Source organism: Erpetoichthys calabaricus, chromosome 7, assembly GCF_900747795.2.
Source record: "Erpetoichthys calabaricus chromosome 7, fErpCal1.3, whole genome shotgun sequence".
NCBI lineage: Eukaryota > Metazoa > Chordata > Cladistia > Polypteriformes > Polypteridae > Erpetoichthys > Erpetoichthys calabaricus.
In genome coordinates, this window is record NC_041400.2 from 28,155,766 (window position 1) to 28,175,045 (window position 19,280).

The 19,280-nt window shown below is 41.3% G+C and overlaps 1 protein-coding gene across 1 annotated transcript in view; it reads left to right on the forward strand.

Annotated features, from left to right (window-relative positions):
* The window catches only part of isoc1 (isochorismatase domain containing 1), a 30,530-nt gene extending 29,085 nt beyond the window's left edge, over positions 1-1,445 (forward strand). Inside the window, exon 5 of the mRNA XM_051930213.1 lies at positions 684-1,445. Within this exon, the coding sequence (XP_051786173.1) occupies positions 684-830 (147 nt within the window). The 3' untranslated portion in view covers positions 831-1,445. The remainder of the gene's footprint in view (positions 1-683) is intronic.
* Positions 1,446-19,280: the final 17,835 nt, after the last annotated feature.

The window sequence follows — 19,280 nt, forward strand, 5'->3', positions numbered from 1 at the left end:
ATGCAGGTTAAATTGTCCCTAGTGTGTGCTTAGTGTGTGTGCTTTGTGTGTGTCCTGCAGTGGGCTGGTGCCCTGGCCGGGGTTTGTTTCCTGCCTCGCGCCCTGTGCTGGCTGGGATTGGCTCCAGCAGACCCCCGTGACCCTGTAGTTAGAATATAGTGGGTTGGATAATGGATGGATGGATATTCAAAGTTAGACTATACAGGAAATTAAATGCAAAAGTGTTTTGGAAATCGGTGTTGGTGGTTTTCTCATGATGCTCAAACAGACACAAATTAAAAATGAAATAATGAAGTGAAATGATTCATATTTGAGAGTCATTAATTGTAATTGATTGCAGGATCTGAACTTTTCAATAGAAAACTAACCCAGATTTCGTTTTTCTGCTCCTAAAGAAATACACAGTCGGCTCAGGAGGCACTGACACAATTTCCAACAGTCTTCCACATTAGTTAGACACAGCACTTCAGAGACTACTACACAGGGATACAGGGATTGTTCACAAGCAATATGTCTTTGGAGGAGAAACTTTAATCACCCTTGTGGATAGAGTGTTTCTGAAGAGACAATTTTGTGTACTTTCTCTTGAAATATCGAGTGCAAAGATAGAACTGAGGGAGACCTTTAGATTTTTGTGTACTGTAATGAAGACTCTCTTGTTGTCATTTTCTTTCTCTTGACAGCGTTTAGCTCGCACTGGAATAATAGTGACCACAAGTGAATCGATACTTCTGCAGCTCATTTCGGACAAAGATCACCCTAAATTCAAAGAGATTCAGAATCTCATCAAGGCAAGCGCCCCAGAGTCGGGATTACTTTCCAAAGTTTGAGCGCGCCTCAACAGCTGGAAGATGAAACTGCCTTCATCGTTAACTGTTAAACAAAGCACTAAAAGAGAGGTTTTGGCAACTGTTTGCAAGTATTTCCACAGGAGCTGTCAGGTTGTGCCACTGTCTTATATGTTGTCACAGTGTTGTTAAAAATTAAGAAAAGTTCTGCAGAGTTTCTGTAATAAAAATGTAAAACGTTCAGGTGCCTAGCATTCACAGAACAATATTGATTGTAACTGCTTCTGAAGTCTAATATTTGTACACTGCAAACAATGTTGTGGAAATTAGTCCTTTTTTTTATCTGACATTTTTATCAGGCAGGCAAGTGTGTCTGCACCATTATAAACTGATAAGGGAAATGTTTAGCACAATTAGCAGACAGCCTTAAAGTGAACACTTAGAAACATTGTTTCCATTTGTTGTTTTCATTATGGGAAAGTATGTATTTATGCTTAAATAGTTTCTGACTCTACACAGTATAGAGTACTGTTAGATTAGTGTGTTATGGAGTCCTGCTGTGCCGACACAGGGCACTTCCATTTCTGAACACATATCCTCTTGTCTGTTTTGCTTAGTTCTTCAAATGATTATATGAGGTAATAAATGCAACTTTTTTTATCATTCACTTTGTGCCTCTCCTTTTTCAGAAGCTCCATATTGTAGAGCATCACGATGTGTCAAGTGAGCAAAATAACGCAGGCCTGAAACAAACAATCTTCAGATTTTTCTTGGGTATGTGACATTACAAAAAATGTTTTTGTCACAGTAATTTCTACAAAGGTTTGTATCTGTCATGAATTTCTTCAAACAATAGTGTGTCAGATGGTGATAAGCAACCAGCTTTGTCAGTTATTTGGAACACTAAAGAGTTATGGGCTAATTTTATAAGAAAACATAAAAATGACAGTCATTATTTAAATAACTTGTGTTTGTGTTTTTATTTCTGTTAATATTCATAAATGTACCTCCTTTTTTTAATTTTTAAAAACAACATCTTAAACTTGTATAGTTAGTCCAATAAAAAAGTCTCTTCATTTGCAAATAATAAAAATAGAAAAAGGTTTACCACCACAGGAAACTATTTATAGGAACTGTGCCACATCATTGTTCAGTTCTTTACTTGACACTTGATTTTGAATGTGCTTAACCCACTTTAGGATTGTGGGGCCCAGAGCTCATCCCAGGAATTTAGGGTGTAGGGCAGGAGTCAGCAGCTTATTGAAATCTTCAGCAAGGCACACATTCTCACACGCCTGCTGCTCACCTAAAGAGTGTTTCTGCCCAAATTATTCCTGTATATTGTGACGGTTGGCCGGGTCCCATGCTCGGCCAGGACACCCCTGCTGCATAACTTCCGGGGGAAGCAACCATGGGCAGCTCAGTACCTCCCCCGGGACGCTTGGTGGCAGCCTCCCTGGCCGACGGTGATTCCCCAACCTCCCGCAGGGCTCCATGGGAGATGGAGTCCTCCACAGCCCGGTTGGGAAATGGGATGGCCGCCAGGAGGTGCTGCATGGGTTCCACAGACCAGCTGGACAAATCTTCAGCCCCACCCGGAAGTGCAATTGGAACCAGGTGGTCAAGCACTTGGAACACTTCTGGGTGGCCTATAAAAGGGACCAGAATCAGGAGGAAGAGGACGAGGTTGCCTGGGAGGAGTGGTGGTGCTAGAAGAAGGGTTGGTTGTTTTGATTAAGTTCTTGGGACTGTGTTATGCCTGTGGGGTTCACAGGGAAGACGTGCCCACCAGGTGAAGAAAAATAAAAGTTTTGTGGGTTCGACACGTGCCTCAGTGTGAATCTGTGCTGGGTCGGGCGACTATATAGTGCCTTAATTCACAATATACTGTACATGGATTATTTGCAGAGCCATAACACTAGTATTAGAGCATTTTCTAGTTTCTTATGGATTGGCGCCCTTTCTAGGGCTGTTGGGATAGGCTCTCACCCATGTGACCCTGAACTGAATTAAAGCAGGTTTGAGAATGACATGTTTCAGTTAAGACTGATATCCATGTGGAAATCTTTGGGGAACTTAGATAGATAGATAGATATTTTATTAATCCCAAGGGGAAATTCACATACTCCATATTTCCTTCTTCATCCCAAAGTGGAGCATGTTCAGTTAATCGATGGCTCTAAATCAGCTTGATATGCTATAGAGAAAGTCCCACAACACTGTACTAGTAAAGTGGGTTTGGAAAATGGAAGGATGGAGTGGACTTTGACACACAATGCCATTTGATTTTAACATTTCATATTGGGCAAAATGGCATTCCTTCTGGTTTTACTAGCTGCCATGTTTGAACCATTCTCTCCCTCCTCACAACCCTTGCTTTCTTTCCTACATTCTTGGATATTAAAGTAGTGCTGAAATGAGTACATAAGCATTTTGTATTATTTTTGATAGACCTTTGTAGATATAAGAAGTATTTATTTTACCATTGCTGGTTAAATGTACAATAGTTTTGAATTATTAGTTTTGAATTTTTGTTTAATGTAAACCTCCTCCTTTCACTCTTTGCTATACAAAGAAATTAAATCTGTCCAACTCTACTGAAATAGCTTGGTTTAATAATTGTAGGTGTCATTGAGGCCAGGTCAAGGAAATTAAGATAATATCTTCCAGCTGCATTATAGTCGCATGAAAGGAGCTTGTTGGATGTGAATATTTTAGAGATCTCCTTACATACAGGATTAAAAAGCACTTAGAGAATATATACCTGCAATTTAAACATGTCTTGCTGTTTTAGCTTTTAAAGTTGGGGCATATCTACCAGTGTGTGAATAATTTTTTTTCCTGTATCCAGGTTTTCGGCTTTAATTTGGTTGCCAATCAACACTTAGTGGTACGTGCTACTGGCATCACAGCATCTCGCACCTTTCTTTGTGTGGTTGAGCCCTGCCATTGCCCAGGCATTCAGTTAGGTCTCTTTTATCTGTCACCTCTTCACAGGTATGGTAGAAAGGTAAGGAATCTGAAAGGTGCTCACGAAGTTATTGGGCTTGGCAAGACCACTCTATTTATACACAGGTAAGGGGATTTTGGGGCAGTAGTGATATAAGAAATGTAGATACTTTCATACTATCCTGAAACACATGTATATGGCCCTTTTAACTGTTCTTATTTTGGTTGTCAAATGTCCCACCAGCTCCTGGTAACAAATGGAAAATTTGCTGAACTTTTTATTATGTCAAAATATATTTGAGTTGAGCAAGTAATTAAGCTCAAGTAAGACCATACCAGTTAATAAAAATATCTCAATACAGATCTGTGTAAAAAGAGTTCAAGTCCTGACCGTCATACTAAAAGAGTTGTGCTTAGGACTTGAGGTTCTATGGACCTGAGATATATTGGTGAGATTTACCAAGTTCATTTCTGGTTGGTCTACTCTTTACAAGCTTAATTTTATTTTGTTTCGTCAAACTCCTTTTTATTACCCAGATTGCGGAAAGCATAAAACTAACAAAACTGTTTTTCAGCAGCACTCTCATTGTCATGACAGCTCAAAATCCTCATCTGACAGTGCAGAATCCAAGTCATTGACAAGACATAGATTTCTTTTGACAAGAATGGCTGCTGGCATTCAACACCTTGCTGTAATGAAAATTAATGGTGGTGTATCTTTATCTCGTGGTCTTTTCCTGCCATCTAGTGGATAAAACTATATAATATAGTCTAGGTGATTCAATTCTTTATGTGTATGGACTGTTGTCGACATCCACCTTGAAAGTATTAATGTACACAGATACAGACACACACACACGCATAGATTCTATTCACATGAGTATGTGTAAGGAGAGGCCCTACTGCCAGTCACTCTGTAGTTTTCCACATAGAAACCCAACACACACACACACACACAAACACACACACAGATCCTATTCACACAACTATGTATGAGTGATGCCGGACTGCCAGTCACTCTGTGATATTCCACTTAGGGTCCCTTCCACATAAGTTCATTAGAGTAACGCCTCACTGAGCCACTGTCACCAGCACTAACAAACGTACAGGTGAGACACTCAACGGCTCATACACCTTTTGGTTATATGCCACTTATCAACCAATGGTGCCTCATTCATACTGCAGTTGTTCTTCTGACTGAGGTGCGACTTCTCAACTTTCATTAATCTTGCAAGTTGGAGCAAATGATTATCTTCCATGCACCAGGTGCCCTTATATTTCCTTTGTGTTCATAACTAAAGTGATTGAAGTAATAAAGTATAGAAACGTATAACCCCAAAAACAAGAAACTATAACCTACTATATAAAAAAACACTAAGGTCTGCGTGTCCAGTTTCTCTAAGTAACCTGATTGGTCAGTTTGGCTTTGGTGACATGACAAAAGAGTGGAAGTGTGAGGAGCAGTAAAGGCATACGAGGCACACCGAGAGAGTCCCCTACAAAGACAGCAAGTATAAAACCAGACAGGAGGTGAGAAAAGTGCCTTGAAAATAATGACAGAATCTGAGAAATAGGCTTTAATAGAACATACTTGAGAGAGAGAGCGCCAGTTAAGAGATGTCACACACACAAATTCAAAGGAATAGTTCTGTAGGGTAGGGGACCGCACATTCTTTTTTTTAAATTATTTTATTCAGCAGTCTGCATAATGCATTAGTTACGTTCTCTGACGTTCAGACGGAATGGTCAGTATCTCTTTCTGACATGTCTCGATCTCTGACGTTGCTTCTTATGTTGATGTTCTTTGGTTCTTCAGCCGGGCCATTACAAGTATGTACTTTGAAATCACACGTGGGTTTTCATTCCAACCCAATTGCTTAATTAGAAACCAATCCTTGCCAATCTCAGACCTTATTTAATTTTTTGGCTTGTTAGTCTGTGCAATGTAAGGCTCTTATATCGTAGATTTTTTTCCTTTCCAAGGATATCATCCAAATGATTTGAAGCCTAAAACAGATCATTTTCAGTCTGTCACATTTTTCTATTAAGTGTTTTATTAAATCAAACCGTGCATGATGAACACACACAGATGTAATTGGAAAAAAGCTAGCTGGAGAACTGCTGGCTGCTTTGTCTTTTACATCTTATTGCTAATAAGGAGCAATTAAAACACTGAATGCAGCAGTTTAAGATTGAAATAAGCAATTAAGGTTGGAGAACCTTAACAAGCGAGACCACTAAAATGAAGCATTAAAATGTCACTTAAGCAATATGTGCTTCATCAGCAATAATTGAGTTCTCGTTAAGGAACTGGGTTGGAACAAAAGCCTGCACATACTGTGGCACTCCAGGACCGACGTTGCCTACCCCTGTTCTAGAACACATTTTATTACATATATAGGATTGGCTAGCTATCCTGGTGATTTGTGCAGGGTAATCAAAGCTTTGATCCTGTGCTTATCTGCTCTATGTCACCGTTTTCTTTTACCATTAAGTTGTAAATTCACTGTTTTAAACTGAAAGCACCATAAATTTCTTGGATAACAAAACAGATCTATTAAAGTTTTAAGTTATTTGTACACTACAGGAGTAATGTAAAAAAATGTATTTGGGTCATAAATTATAAGAGAGGATGCTTTCAATATAAATTGTTCCAATATATTCATTAAATTGCCTTAAGGGTCCCGTAAATTCCTTTTTCAATTAGTTCGCTTATAGTTCATCATGACATGTTTATCAGACAAATTCAAGTGGAACAGGAGAAATGCATTAGAACAACCGAATGCGCAGCGGCGGAAAGCGATTAGAAAACAGGACGGAGATTAAACAGTGTGACCGACTGACAAGATCAAGAAGTGAGAAGAAAAGTTGGAGTGCCAACGTAGTAATCTTGATTAAAGGAACTATGCCCTTGGGACCTACCAGGGAAGGCTTTTCTCAGCCTCTACAAAGATACTCCAGCGGGAACTCTGGTTCCACATGAGTGCCTCCTTCCAGGGACTGCCTGTTTGTATAGCATCCCAGCTGGAGGGGGCGAGGCCTTCTCAGTGCATTGTGGGTGGGGCTGTCCGCCATCTTCTGATGTCCTCTTGGAGCTGCAGTGGAGAGAGAAACGGTGCTTAGCATCGGCACCCCCTCTCGTCCCAGGGTGGTATTGCTTACCTTCTCAGAGCCGGTAAAGTGGTGCCCAGGTGCTTGTCATTTAAAATTTGGCACTGGACCAGGGTGCTAAGTAAAGCCAGGGAAAACATTCAGTGTGTTGAATAACAAAAGGTGAGTCAACCAAATCCAAACGTATTGAATACATAGGTCATAAAATGGCCGCACTGGGTAGGAGGGCACTTGTACTAAGAAGAGCTGCATGTCTGGTCAAGAGATGGTGTAATAACTTGAAAATGAAAATTTCTAAAGATTATGCAAGCATATTCAGTGAATTGTGGAAGCAGCTATCTATTACTCCAGCTGTACATGCGCCTAGGAGGCTTCCAGTGGCCTTGGGGATGGAAGAATTACAAGAAACAGAAAGGAAAGAAGTTATGGTGAAGCAGCAACTGAGTGTGGTTTTTGAATCTGCATGGATCCAAGAGATGAGAATTGAGCGACTCTGCGAGGGCTCAGCCCACTGCTCTCTGTGGAGGAAGTCGTGCGCCGCTGTCAAATGCAAAGTACGGCTCAAAAGTGGCCATGAAGCAGGGATTCTTGTAAGTAAATGTCTTCATGATGTTGTGTGTAGGTGGTTAAGTATGAATGAGTGTCGTGGTTCTACAGGGGAATGACTGATCGAAAAATAACATAGGAGTACCAACACAACCATCTCCATTTACTTCTTAAGTTCAACAACAAATAGCACATGGTGGCGCAATAACAAAAGAGTCACCCACTGGTGTTCTGAACAACAGGAATACTGCCTGTAATGGGGTCTTGGATCACTTTGATCGAGGTATGGAGGAGCTCCATCTCTTCACACTTCCTTTCAATAAGTGATGTATTCTCTCTGGTGCCCTTACTGGTGGACGCCCACATAACACCTAGGTGCGGCAGATAGATGGTCATTTCCAGAGGGTGGGATTGGACCGTGTGTCTGCCTGAGGGGTTGCCAAGCTGTTTCGTCATGTGGTGGGTGTGACAATGTGCTGTACCAATGCATGCTCCCCAACCTGACCTGACCTGACCTGAGTATGTCTGAGACATGGCCAGATGATAACTGGTGTGCCACAGAGCACCAATGCTTACCACAGATGAACTCTGGACACATAAAGACACTGAATGGCATGCCATTCCACAAACACATCTAACATCTCTTTCTGTCCATGCCAGACTGTGTACAAGCGGTTATTTACAGTTGTGCTTGAAAGTTTGTGAACCCTTTAGAGTTTTCTATATTTCTGCATAATTATGACCTAAAACATCATCAGATTTTCACTCAAGTCCTAAAAGTAGATAAAGAGAAACCAGTTAAACAAATGAGACAAAAATATTATACTTGGTCATTTATTTATTAAGGAAAGTGATTGAATATTACATATTTGTGAGTGGCAGAAGTATGTGAACCTCTAGGATTAGCAGTTAGTTTGAAGGTGAAATTAGAGTCAGGTGTTTTCAATCAGTGGGATGACAATCAGGTGTGAGTGGGCACTCTGTGTTATTTAAAGAACAGGGATCTATCAAAGTCTGCTCTTCACAACACATGTTTGAGAAAGTGTATCATGGAACGAACAAAGGAGATTTCTGAGGACCTCAGAAAAAGAGTTGTTCATGCTCATCAGGCTGGAAAAGTTTACAAAACCATCTCTAAAGAGTTTGGACTCCACTAATCCACAGTCAGACAGATTATGTACAAATGGAGGTAAGTCAAGACCATTGTTACCCTCCCCAGGAGTGGTCGACCAACAAAGATCACTCCAAGAGCAAGGTGTATAATAGTCGGCGAGGTCACAAAGAACCCCAGGGTAACTTCTAAGCAACTGAAGGCCTCTCTCACATTGGCTAATGTTCATGTTCATGAGTCCACCATCAGGAGAACACTGAACAACAATGGTGTGCATGGCAGGGTTGCAAGGAGAAAGCCACTGCTCTCCAAAAAAAACATTGCTGCTCATCTGCAGTTTGCTAAAGATCACGTGGACAAACCAGAAGGCTATTGGACGAATGTTTTGTGGACGGATGAGACCAAAATAGAACTTTTTGGTTTAAATGAAAAGCGTTATGTTTGGAGAAAGGAAAACACTGCATTCCAGCATAAGAACCTTATTCCATCTGTGAAACATGGTGGTGGTAGTTTCATGGTTTGGGCCTGTTTTGCTGCATCTGGGCCAGAACGGCTTGCCTTCATTGATGGAACAGTGAATTCTGAATTATATCAGAGAATTCTAAAGGAAAATGTCAGGACATCTGTCCATGAACTGAATCTCAAGAGAAGGTGGGTCATGCAGCAAGACAACGACCCTAAGCACACAAGTTGTTCTACCAAAGAATGGTTAAAGAAGAATAAAGTTAATGTTTTGGATTGGCCAAGTCAAAGTCCTGACCTTAATCCAATCAAAATATTGTGGAAGGACCTGAAGTGAGCAGTCAATCATACCACACTCCAAATCACTGAGATCAATTTTTTTCCAATTCTGGTTTTTGATGTGAACATTAACTGAAGCTCCTGACCTGTACATGCAGGATCTTAACGCTGTACACTGCTGCCACGTGATTGGTTGATTAGATAATTGCCCGGATAAACGGCTGTACAATAATTTGCTCCGTGATCTCTCATTTGCCTCGCCTTTCTCCGTGTTGCAGTTGTAATGGCCAGCAGTGTACGTTGACTATGAACTACCTAAATTAACAGCAACACCTGTAACCGCTTTCTGACGAGAATGGACAGTCCACAATAACATGGAAAGAGCACACGACAACTGAAACTACACCGAGCACCAGGTGTCTGCTGGACCAAGCGAGTGGAACAAACCTTCACACAAGCGTCTCGCCACATTACCTACCTGTTCCTTCCGTGCTTGTTTTACAAGAGCCATCGACCCCAAGCCACTTTTCTTGTGTGTAATTGAAAACGATCCGTGCGTGGGCTGTTTTCCAATTTGTGGTTTAGTTGCTTAGCGTCAATAAAATCCCTAAAGATGAAAAGTTAGCCGCTCAGTGGAAAATGAAGATCAGAGCGGCGGCGGTGGCGCCTACGGGAGGTGCAGAAAGAGGTCCATCGGGGAGCTTAAATCGTCCGATAGTTTTACCTTTATGCATTCATTAGGCTGTAAAGTTTTCAGTATCTGTTTGAGTTCAGAGGAGATTTTTTTTTTTTTTGAAAACCATCTCGCAGTGTGCAAGGAGACGACTTGACGCACCTGGAGACGCCGTCCTCTCCCAATGAAGTCATTCATGACGCCGACTTTCCATCAGTTTGGTTCCTCGATGACAAATCTGCGCCTCATAGCAGGGGTTATTGAGCAGGCGTTGGAATATATGACATCCTGCTCGAGGAGGGGAGAGGAGCCTTTCAGACGCCAAACAAAATATCATTTTTGGACACCGTAAAAAAAAAAAGTTACTGACGGATTTTAAACATGTGCTCTTCTAGTGTAGGACAGCGGAGAGCCGCACTCGGGAGTGGGCACCTGCCAATTTAGTGCAGCCATATGAGTCGAACCCGAGCAATGCAACCTGCGCTAAGGTCTAAAAACGTTAAGCCCATCCTCATAAAAGAGTCTGCGTGCACAGTGACGGTGTGAACGTAGAAATGATGAGTTTGGCCATCGTGTAGTATTATGAAATGAAATATTGAACGTCATGTCAGTGCCGAGGCTGATTAAAGAGTGATAAGCAACAATTTTGTTTTACTCACGCAATTTACAGAAGAATTTCAAGCTGTTATTTTAAGTCGCACAATCCTTCGTTGTATTTTGCACACACTCTACCGATATTTAAAAAGGCCCTGTATAATTTTCCAAATCTTCTGATTTTTTTTTTCCGTTGTGTTTATTTATGGCTTGATCTAAAATAATTTTGAAGGAATATAAAACAAAAAGGCTGCCGTCGGTAGATGACGTCGTCCAGTAGAGGGCAGCAGAATACCGCGCTTGTTTGGTTTCGTCGCCAAAGCAGCGTTGGAAAGACTGGATACGGAGCTTCCAGGTAGATTCTGGCAATCCAACTACAGTATTTTAAAAATCAGGCTTTCCAAACGACACAACACGGTTCAATGCCACCTATCGAGGCAACATCTGGGAAGTAACTGCCGCACGGAGTTCAATCTCTCAGTCTCTCATACTCTCCGTCACACACTTTAAAGTAGTCCGTTAGCCCACGTTTTAAGGAGATTTCAGGACTTGATCATGGCCAATAGTATTAATAAGAAATAAATCCTTGTAGTACAGGGTTAACAATTGCAGTTTAGCGTTATGTGTTTGTTATAAATTTGTATATTTGTTTATTTCCGTAGTTGCCATGCATACACCGGAACAAATGTTTGGAGAGCTGAAGTTACAGACTCCGCTCCGGGCGCATCTCCTTGAGCTCACCTCGCTTCTTCGGCGGCACGCGCGCTTTTGACCTGCCGGAGGTAGGATGTTCTTCGAGGGGCACCATTCCTATTTTGCTTTAATGTTTGTTTATAGAAATATACACGACGAATTTAGCGTTTGTAAAGTTTTAGAGGAGATTTGAAACTTGGATTAGTATAAAAATGTGCAAAGAGTCTCGTTTTATTTATTGTATTTATTTTACTCTCGCAGGTATTTTGCGTGTGTCCGTGCGCCAGAGTGGCCAGATTTCCAAACTTACGGATCGGGACAGCCAACATTTAGATTCTAAATTGGCCCTAGTGTGTGCTTGGTGTGTTTGTGGGTTCTATTCTATTATTGTATTGACCCCCTTCTTTTGACACCCACTGCTCGCCCAACCTACCTGGAAAGGGGTCTCTCTTTGAACTGTCTTTCCCAAGGTTTCTTCCATTTTTTCCCTACAAGGTTTTTTTGGGAGTTTTTCCTTGTCTTCTTAGAGAGTCAAGGCTGGGGGGCTGTCAAGAGGCAGGGCCTGTTAAAGCCCATTGCGGTACTTCCTGTGTGATTTTGGGCTATACAAAAATAAAAAATAATAATAATAATAATTCAATAAGGGCGCGCACAAAAAGGCGACCTTCCAAAGGGCGACCTCAATTGGGCGCGGCGAATAAAGGCGTTCGTAGATAATTTAGTTGAAATGGCTCTGGAATATGTGAAGAGCAACAAAGGTGCAGATCTACTCGTAGTCGAAGGCTATACATTCAGAAAGGAGAAAACTATCAACGGGAAACGCATCTGGAAATGCACTGAATATAGGATTGGAAAATGTTCGTCTGGCTGTCATACCAAAAATGGATTATTCGTCAAGAGACCATCTACGCACAACCATGTACCAGATGTGGCGAAGATCGAAATAAGGAAAGCAATAGTGGACATGAAACACCGAGCAACTTCTTCTACTGACGGACCTTAATCTAATTTTCTGTAATTTTTAAAACAACGAAATATAGAGAGCTTTAGAAATAGTTCGTTAGAAGTAGTTCGTTAGAAGTTCATGCATTAATTAATTGGATGTTTTAATATTCTTGCTTTCACCTTTTTATACGTTCAATCATTGCCTTATCTAATAAATTTTCTGTAATCATTTTGTTGCGTTTGCCTTTATTCGCTGCGCCCAATTGACGTCACCCTTTTGAAGCACTCCTTTATTTATGCGCGCAGTTATTCGGCGCTCAGTTGAGGTCGCCCTTTTGAAGCTCGCCTTTATTTACGCGCTCAATTGAGGTCGCCCTTTTGAAGATCGCTTTTATTTATGTGCGCTTTTATTCGCCGCGCCCAATTGAGGTCGCCGTTTTGAAGGTCGCCTTTTTGTACGCGCCCTTATTGACGGATACTGCTTTGGACTGTGGGAGGAACCCGGAGCGCCCGGAGGGAACCCATGCAGACACGGGGAGAACATGCAAATTCCATGCAGGGAGGACCCGGGAAGCAAACCCGGGTCTCCTAACTGCGAGGCAGCAGCGCTACCCACTGCGCCACCCACAAAAAATAATTTTCATTAAATTATAGATAAACATGTATAGTCCAAACATAATTATATGTTAAGTAAAAATATATATATATGAGAAGAGAGAGAACGGGTATGTTTGACACAACTTGTAACATGTTTTAAGTTTCATGTAATACGACACGATATAAGACCTCACTTGTTCGTCGAACAGTCTTTATCTGTTTAACTTCACTTTCAAAACGAATTACACGCGAGCACGAGGAACGTAGGGCGTACACGAACACACGCGATTCGAACGCTCGGATTCAGCTGACCGTTACAAATTTTATACCTAAAAGGCAGTAAGCCAGGCTGTCTACAAAAATTCACCGAGCCTCTTTATGTAGATAATCAATATTAAAATTGAATTCAGATTTTGTTTTCTATATTCAGTTTTTGTTCAATCGCGATCAGAGGACATGCGGGGCTCGGGATTTGCCTGTCGAGCTCGGGACAGCTCCGCTGAAATCGGGACGTCTGGCTGTCAATAAATTGTTTGTAGTGAGCAGCTGGCGAGTATGAAATGTCCTGTTCATTTTCTGCAGTTTTTTTTATAGTGTTTAAAAAAGTTCTTGTTTGCTGCTTTCGTTTGTATGTTGAAGTTTTGGTTTTTTGGAGTGGCGGATTAAAACTTGCAGCACTAGGAAAATGTGCAAGGGGCTTGTTTCCTTTATTTTCTTTACGGTTATAGTAATAATTCATTACATTTATATAGTGCTTTTTTTCCTACTCAAAGCGCTACCACACAGGGAGGATCTCCTTACTGCCAGGCAGTAGTGCTACCCAATGTGTGCTGTCGTTTGTCACCTTACTCGTGAAAAACCGAAGAAGAATAAGGCGAGGACACTTGTTTGAAACTGGGGACTTGTATTATCATAAATGACTTGGCTGTTTTCAGTCCACTAAGCTTGTTTGTTTAGATAATAGCTAAGCTGTCCCAGTATCTCATCCAGACACTTCTTAAAAGTTGTTAAGGTTTCTGCTTCAACTCTAAGCCTCGCTAGCTTGTAACAGATTCGCACAACTCAGTGTAAAGAAGTGCTTCCTGGCTTCAGTCCTAAATGCACTTCCCTTTATTTCCAATTCTGTCATGAAGTGCGTGATTCACTGTTAAGCTGAAAGAATTCTGCTGGATCTACTTCACCAGTGCCTTTGATGGATTTGAAGGTCTGGACTAGAAGCCCAGGGGGGCTCCTCTGCCTGTCACAGTACGACATGTCCCCAAACCCTGGGGCCTCATGTATAAACGGTGCGTACGCACAAAAATGTTGTGTAAGCCCATTTCCACGCTCAAATCGTGATGTATAAAACCTAAACTTGGCGTAAAGCCACGCACATTTTCACAGTAGCTCCAACCCTGGCGTACGCAAGTTCTCCGCTCGGTTTTGCAGACTGGCGCCACCCAGCATCAAAGCAGTGCTACTGTTCTCAGGTGGTGTCCCTTTCTTTTTTACATCCACAACGCCGGCTTTATCAAATACACTGAAATTAACCGCATATTGTTCATTAGTTTAAGGCAGCTGATTGTAATTAACCTGTAACAATATAATGGTCCACAGAATGGCCAAACTATTCTAAATACCATAGCTGCTTTAGCGTTGTTACTCTCACTGCACCTTCTTCTACTTTCAGCTGTTCCAGTTAGGGTTTGCCACAGCAGATCATCTTTTTCCATATTACTCTCACTGCACCACTCGGAGCAGCTGATTAGAAAGAGATCGGTGTACAGTAATCCCTCCTCCATCGCGGGGGTTGCGTTCCAGAGCCAGCCGCGAAATAAGAAAATCCGCGAAGTAGAAACCATATGTTTATATGGTTATTTTTATATTGTTATGCTTGGGTCACAGATTTGCGCAGAAACACAGGACAAGACATAGATGACAGTTCCGTCTCACAATTAAAAGAATGCAAACATATTTTCCTCTTCAAAAGGAGTGCGCGTCAGGAGCAGAGTCTGTCAGAAAGATAGAAAAAAGCAAACAAATCAATAGGGCTGTTTGCTTTTAAGTATGCGAAGCACCGCGGCACAAAGCTGTTGAAGGCGGCAGCTCACACCCCCTCCGTCAGGAGCAGGAAGAGAGAGAGACAGAGTTTGTTTTTCAAACAAAAATCAATACGTGCCCTTTGAGCTTTTAAGTATGCGAAGCACCGTGCAGCATGTCCTTCAGGAAGCAGCTGCACACAGAAGGTAGGAACGTCCCTATCGTCTAGGTGTGCGAACAGCCCCCCTGCTCACACCCCCCTACGTCAGCTCAAGAGAGAGAGAGAGAGAGAAAGTAAGTTGGGTAGCTTCTCGGCCATCTGCCAATAGCGTCCCTTGTATGAAATCAACTGGGCAAACCAACTGAGGAAGCATGTACCAGAAATTAAAAGACCCATTGTCCGCAGAAACCCGCGAAGCAGCGAAAAATCCGCGATATATATTTAAATATGCTTACATATAAAATCTGCGATGGAGTGAAGCCGCGAAAGGCGAAGCGCGATATAGCGAGGGATCACTGTACAGCATCAAACACACGCTGCCCCAGCCATGCTGCCTATTTGAACTGCTCTCATCCGAGAAATGCTTCAGCGCCTCTCCTGTCCGGACCTCGCAGTTCACAAACAGTTTCATCCCAAGAACTATAAACACACTCAATCAGTCCATCAAGTGCTCCTTGTAGAACTGTTTGTACTTATAAGTACAATTACCTCACTGTAAACTTGCACTACAGTTATAATATTGCACAACCGGCACCACTTTATGAAGCGCATATTTACATTTGATGACGATATTTTTAAGATGAAATGCAGCAAAATACAGTGTTTATTTAAATAACGTTAACATTTTCTCTGTATAATGTAATAATCTATATTGTTATTAAACATGTGAGGACAAGGAGTCGCAGTGCTGGTGCTGGCACGACACTGTGGAAAGACAGATGGATAGAATAATTAAACATGTATTACAAAGATATTTCAATGTTTCTTAAAAGTTTTGAATAATCGGCGTTCTAAGCTTACAGATGACTTAACGTCTGTTACAGAGCTGATTGTGTGGCGATTGAGTATTTGGAGAAAGAAAGGTAAAGACAGGAATTGGAGGTTAGTATTTTTGAAAGAGACAGTAGTACTGCTACAATAAATTATTTCATCGAAGGTCGCGCATGGCACAACAAGCATCTTGCGGGAGGCAGGAACAATCTGTGGATGAGGCACCTGCTTGTCACTATCACTGCGCCACCATGTTTGCATGTTTAATAACATGCTTTAACTCCTGCCATCATGAAAATGATATCAAGTATACATTACAGTATTTTAATTATTCAGAGCTGTAATATTACGAATATAATGGATTCTGTGTCCTGTCGGAGGAAGAGAAAGCCCAGAAGCACATAGTGATTCACAAACGGAGCACATAAAAGATCACATACAAAACAAAGCATTTAACGTGCGACTTTAGTTACGATGGTATTTGAGAAACTAGTAAATTAAACAATTTAAAGATGAAGTTTGTGATGTTCTACTTCAATGACAAAATAAACTGTGATTTGAAGTGGAAATTTAGAGATTAGTTGACATTTCGTGCTTTTTTTCCCCACTGTGTGCCTACTTTTTTTTTCTCTGTACCCTAATCAGCTTTCATATGACACTCAGATGGTGGGCTACGACTCGCCTTTTCATGGCGACTTTGATATCTGACAACTTCTTTTTTTTATTTCGGGCACTGTGCGACTTTGTGAACTTGAGCTTTCGAGTTTCTCCGACACTCTATGTCACTCGATCAACTTCCTTTTGTTGTTTATATCACTGTTTAAACCAAGAAATAGTAAGTTTTTCCTTGCCTCCTCTTGGTATATGTTGAAATTCTTCTATTTTCCCTCTTGCTTTTGCCACTGTCTTTTCACAGAAGGCTGAGCTTAAAGGGCTATTTATTTTTATTTGCATATTCAAAGAGGCGTAATTCTGGGAGGAGACGGAGCGGGACAGCAGGCGCATGCACATACGTTACTTTTCACGCTAACCGAGATTTATGTAGCAGAAGAACGTGGAAGTTGGCGTTCACACAGATTTGTGCATCTGGATTTTTTTGTGCATACGAACATTTCTGCTTTTGTCCATACGCCATGTTATAGTGAGTTTTACACACGGCGTTATACATGAGGCCCCTGGGGTGCTCTTGGATGCTCTGCTCTGCACAGCTTTGAGTGCTGCTACCTCTTTCTTGTAGCATGGTGACCAGGGGCCTCATGCATAACACAGTGCGTAGAATTTGCACTATAACATGACGTAAGCACAAAAGCTGAAATGTGCTTACGCACAGAAAAATCCAGATGCAGGAATCTGTGCGTTCGCCAACTTCCGCATTCTTCAGCTACATAAATCCCGCTCAGCGTGGAAATAAACGCACGTGTACGCTCCTGCTGTCCCGCCCCAACTCCTCCCAGAATTACACCTCTTTGAATATGCAAATCAATATAAATAGCCCTTATGCCCAGCGTTCTGTGAAAAGGCAATGGCAAAAGTACGAGGGAAAATAGAAGAATTTCAGTGAATACCAAATGGAGGCAAAGAAAAACGTACTATTTGTTGGTTTAAACAGTTATATAATAAACAAAAGGAAGTTGATCGAGTGACATAGCATGTCGGAGAAACTCGAAAGCTCAAGTTCACAAAGTTGCACAGTGCCCGAAATAAAAAAAGAAGTTGTCACATATCAAAGTCAGCGTGAAAAGGCAACTCGTAGCCCACCGTCTGAGTGTCATATGAAAGCTTATTAGGGTACAGTGTAAAAAAAGCAAGAAATGTCAACTTTAATCTCAAAATTTCCACTTTAATCACATAGTTTATTTTGTCATTAAAGTAGAACATCATAAACTTCATCTTAAAATCATTTAATTTACTAGTTTCTCAAATCCCATCATAACTAAAGTAGCACGTTAAATGCTTTGTTTTGTATTTGATCTTCTATGTGCTCTGTGTGCCTGAATCACTACGTGCTCTTCCTCCGACAGGACACAGAATCCATTACGTTCGTAATATTACAGCTCTCTGAATAATTAAAATACTGAAAAGTATACGTGATATCATTTTCATGATGATAGGAGTTAAAGCATGTTATTAAACATGGGAACACGGTGGCGCAGTGATTGTTCATATCTTACAGCAAGATGCTTGCTGCGCCATGCGCGACCTTCAATGAAATGCTTTATTATAGAAGTACTGTCTTTTTCAAACGTACTAACCCCCAATTCCTGTCCTTACTTTTCTTTCTCCAATTACCCAATCACCACACAATCAGCTCTGTAATAGACGTTAAGCCATCTGTAAGCTTAGAACGTCGAATCTTCAAAACTTTTAAGGAACATCGAAATATCTTCGTAGTACATGTTTAATTATTCTATCCGTCTATCCTTCCAGTGTTGCGTCAGCCACAGTATGAATACAGCGCAAGGCAGGAACAAACCGTGAACGAAGCTCAAGCTCGCTAGCACTGTGGCACCGTGTAGTTAAAGTTAGTTTTATCTATATAATATAATCAACATATTTTGCTGCATTTCATCTTAAAAATGATATCGTCATCGTATGTAAATACGCGCTTTATAAAGTGGCTCAGGTTGTGCAATATTATAACTGTATCATAAGTACAATTACCTCACGGTAACTTGCAAGTACAAACAGTTCTACAAGGAGCACTTGATGGACTGATTGAGTGCGTTTAGAGTTCTTGGGATGAAACTGTTTGTGAACCGCGAGGTCTGAACAGGAAACGCTGTGAAGCGTTGGTCGGATGAGAGCAGTTCAAATAGCGAATGGCTGAGGCAGCGAGTGCTTGATGCTGTATACCAATAATTCTCTTTCCGATTGCTGTAGATCTGTGATTCACACTCAGATACAGTGATATAAATACTCAGAGTGGTGCAGTGAGAGTAATATGGAAAAAGATGATCCGCTGTGGCAACCCCTAACGGGAGCAGCTGACAGAAGAAGAAGGCTAAAGCAGTTATGGTATTTAGAATAGTTTGACCATTCTGTGGACCATTATATTGTTACAGGTTAATTACAATCACATGCATTAAATTTATGAACGATATACGGTTAATTTCAGTGTATTTGATAAAGCCGCCGTCGTGGATGTTGATCTAAGAAAGGGTAACCACACAGGAACAGTAGCACTGCTTTGACACTGGGGGCCGCCAGTCTGTAAAACCGAGCGGAGAACTTGCGTACGACAGGGTATGAGGTACTGTGGAAAAGTGCATGGCTTTACGCCAAGTGTAGGTTTTATACGTTGCAATTTGAACATGGAAACGTTCTTACGCAACATTTCTGTGCGTACGTACCGTTTATACATGAGGCCTCAGGAGCCTCATTTATAAAGCTTGTGTATGCACAAAAAGAGGCTCAAAATGTGCATGTGCCACTTTCCACATAGACACTGGGATTTGTAAAAGAGATCTCGACTGGGGAACACTTGTATATTTATGGCAACTCTGACCCATGTGTACACAACAT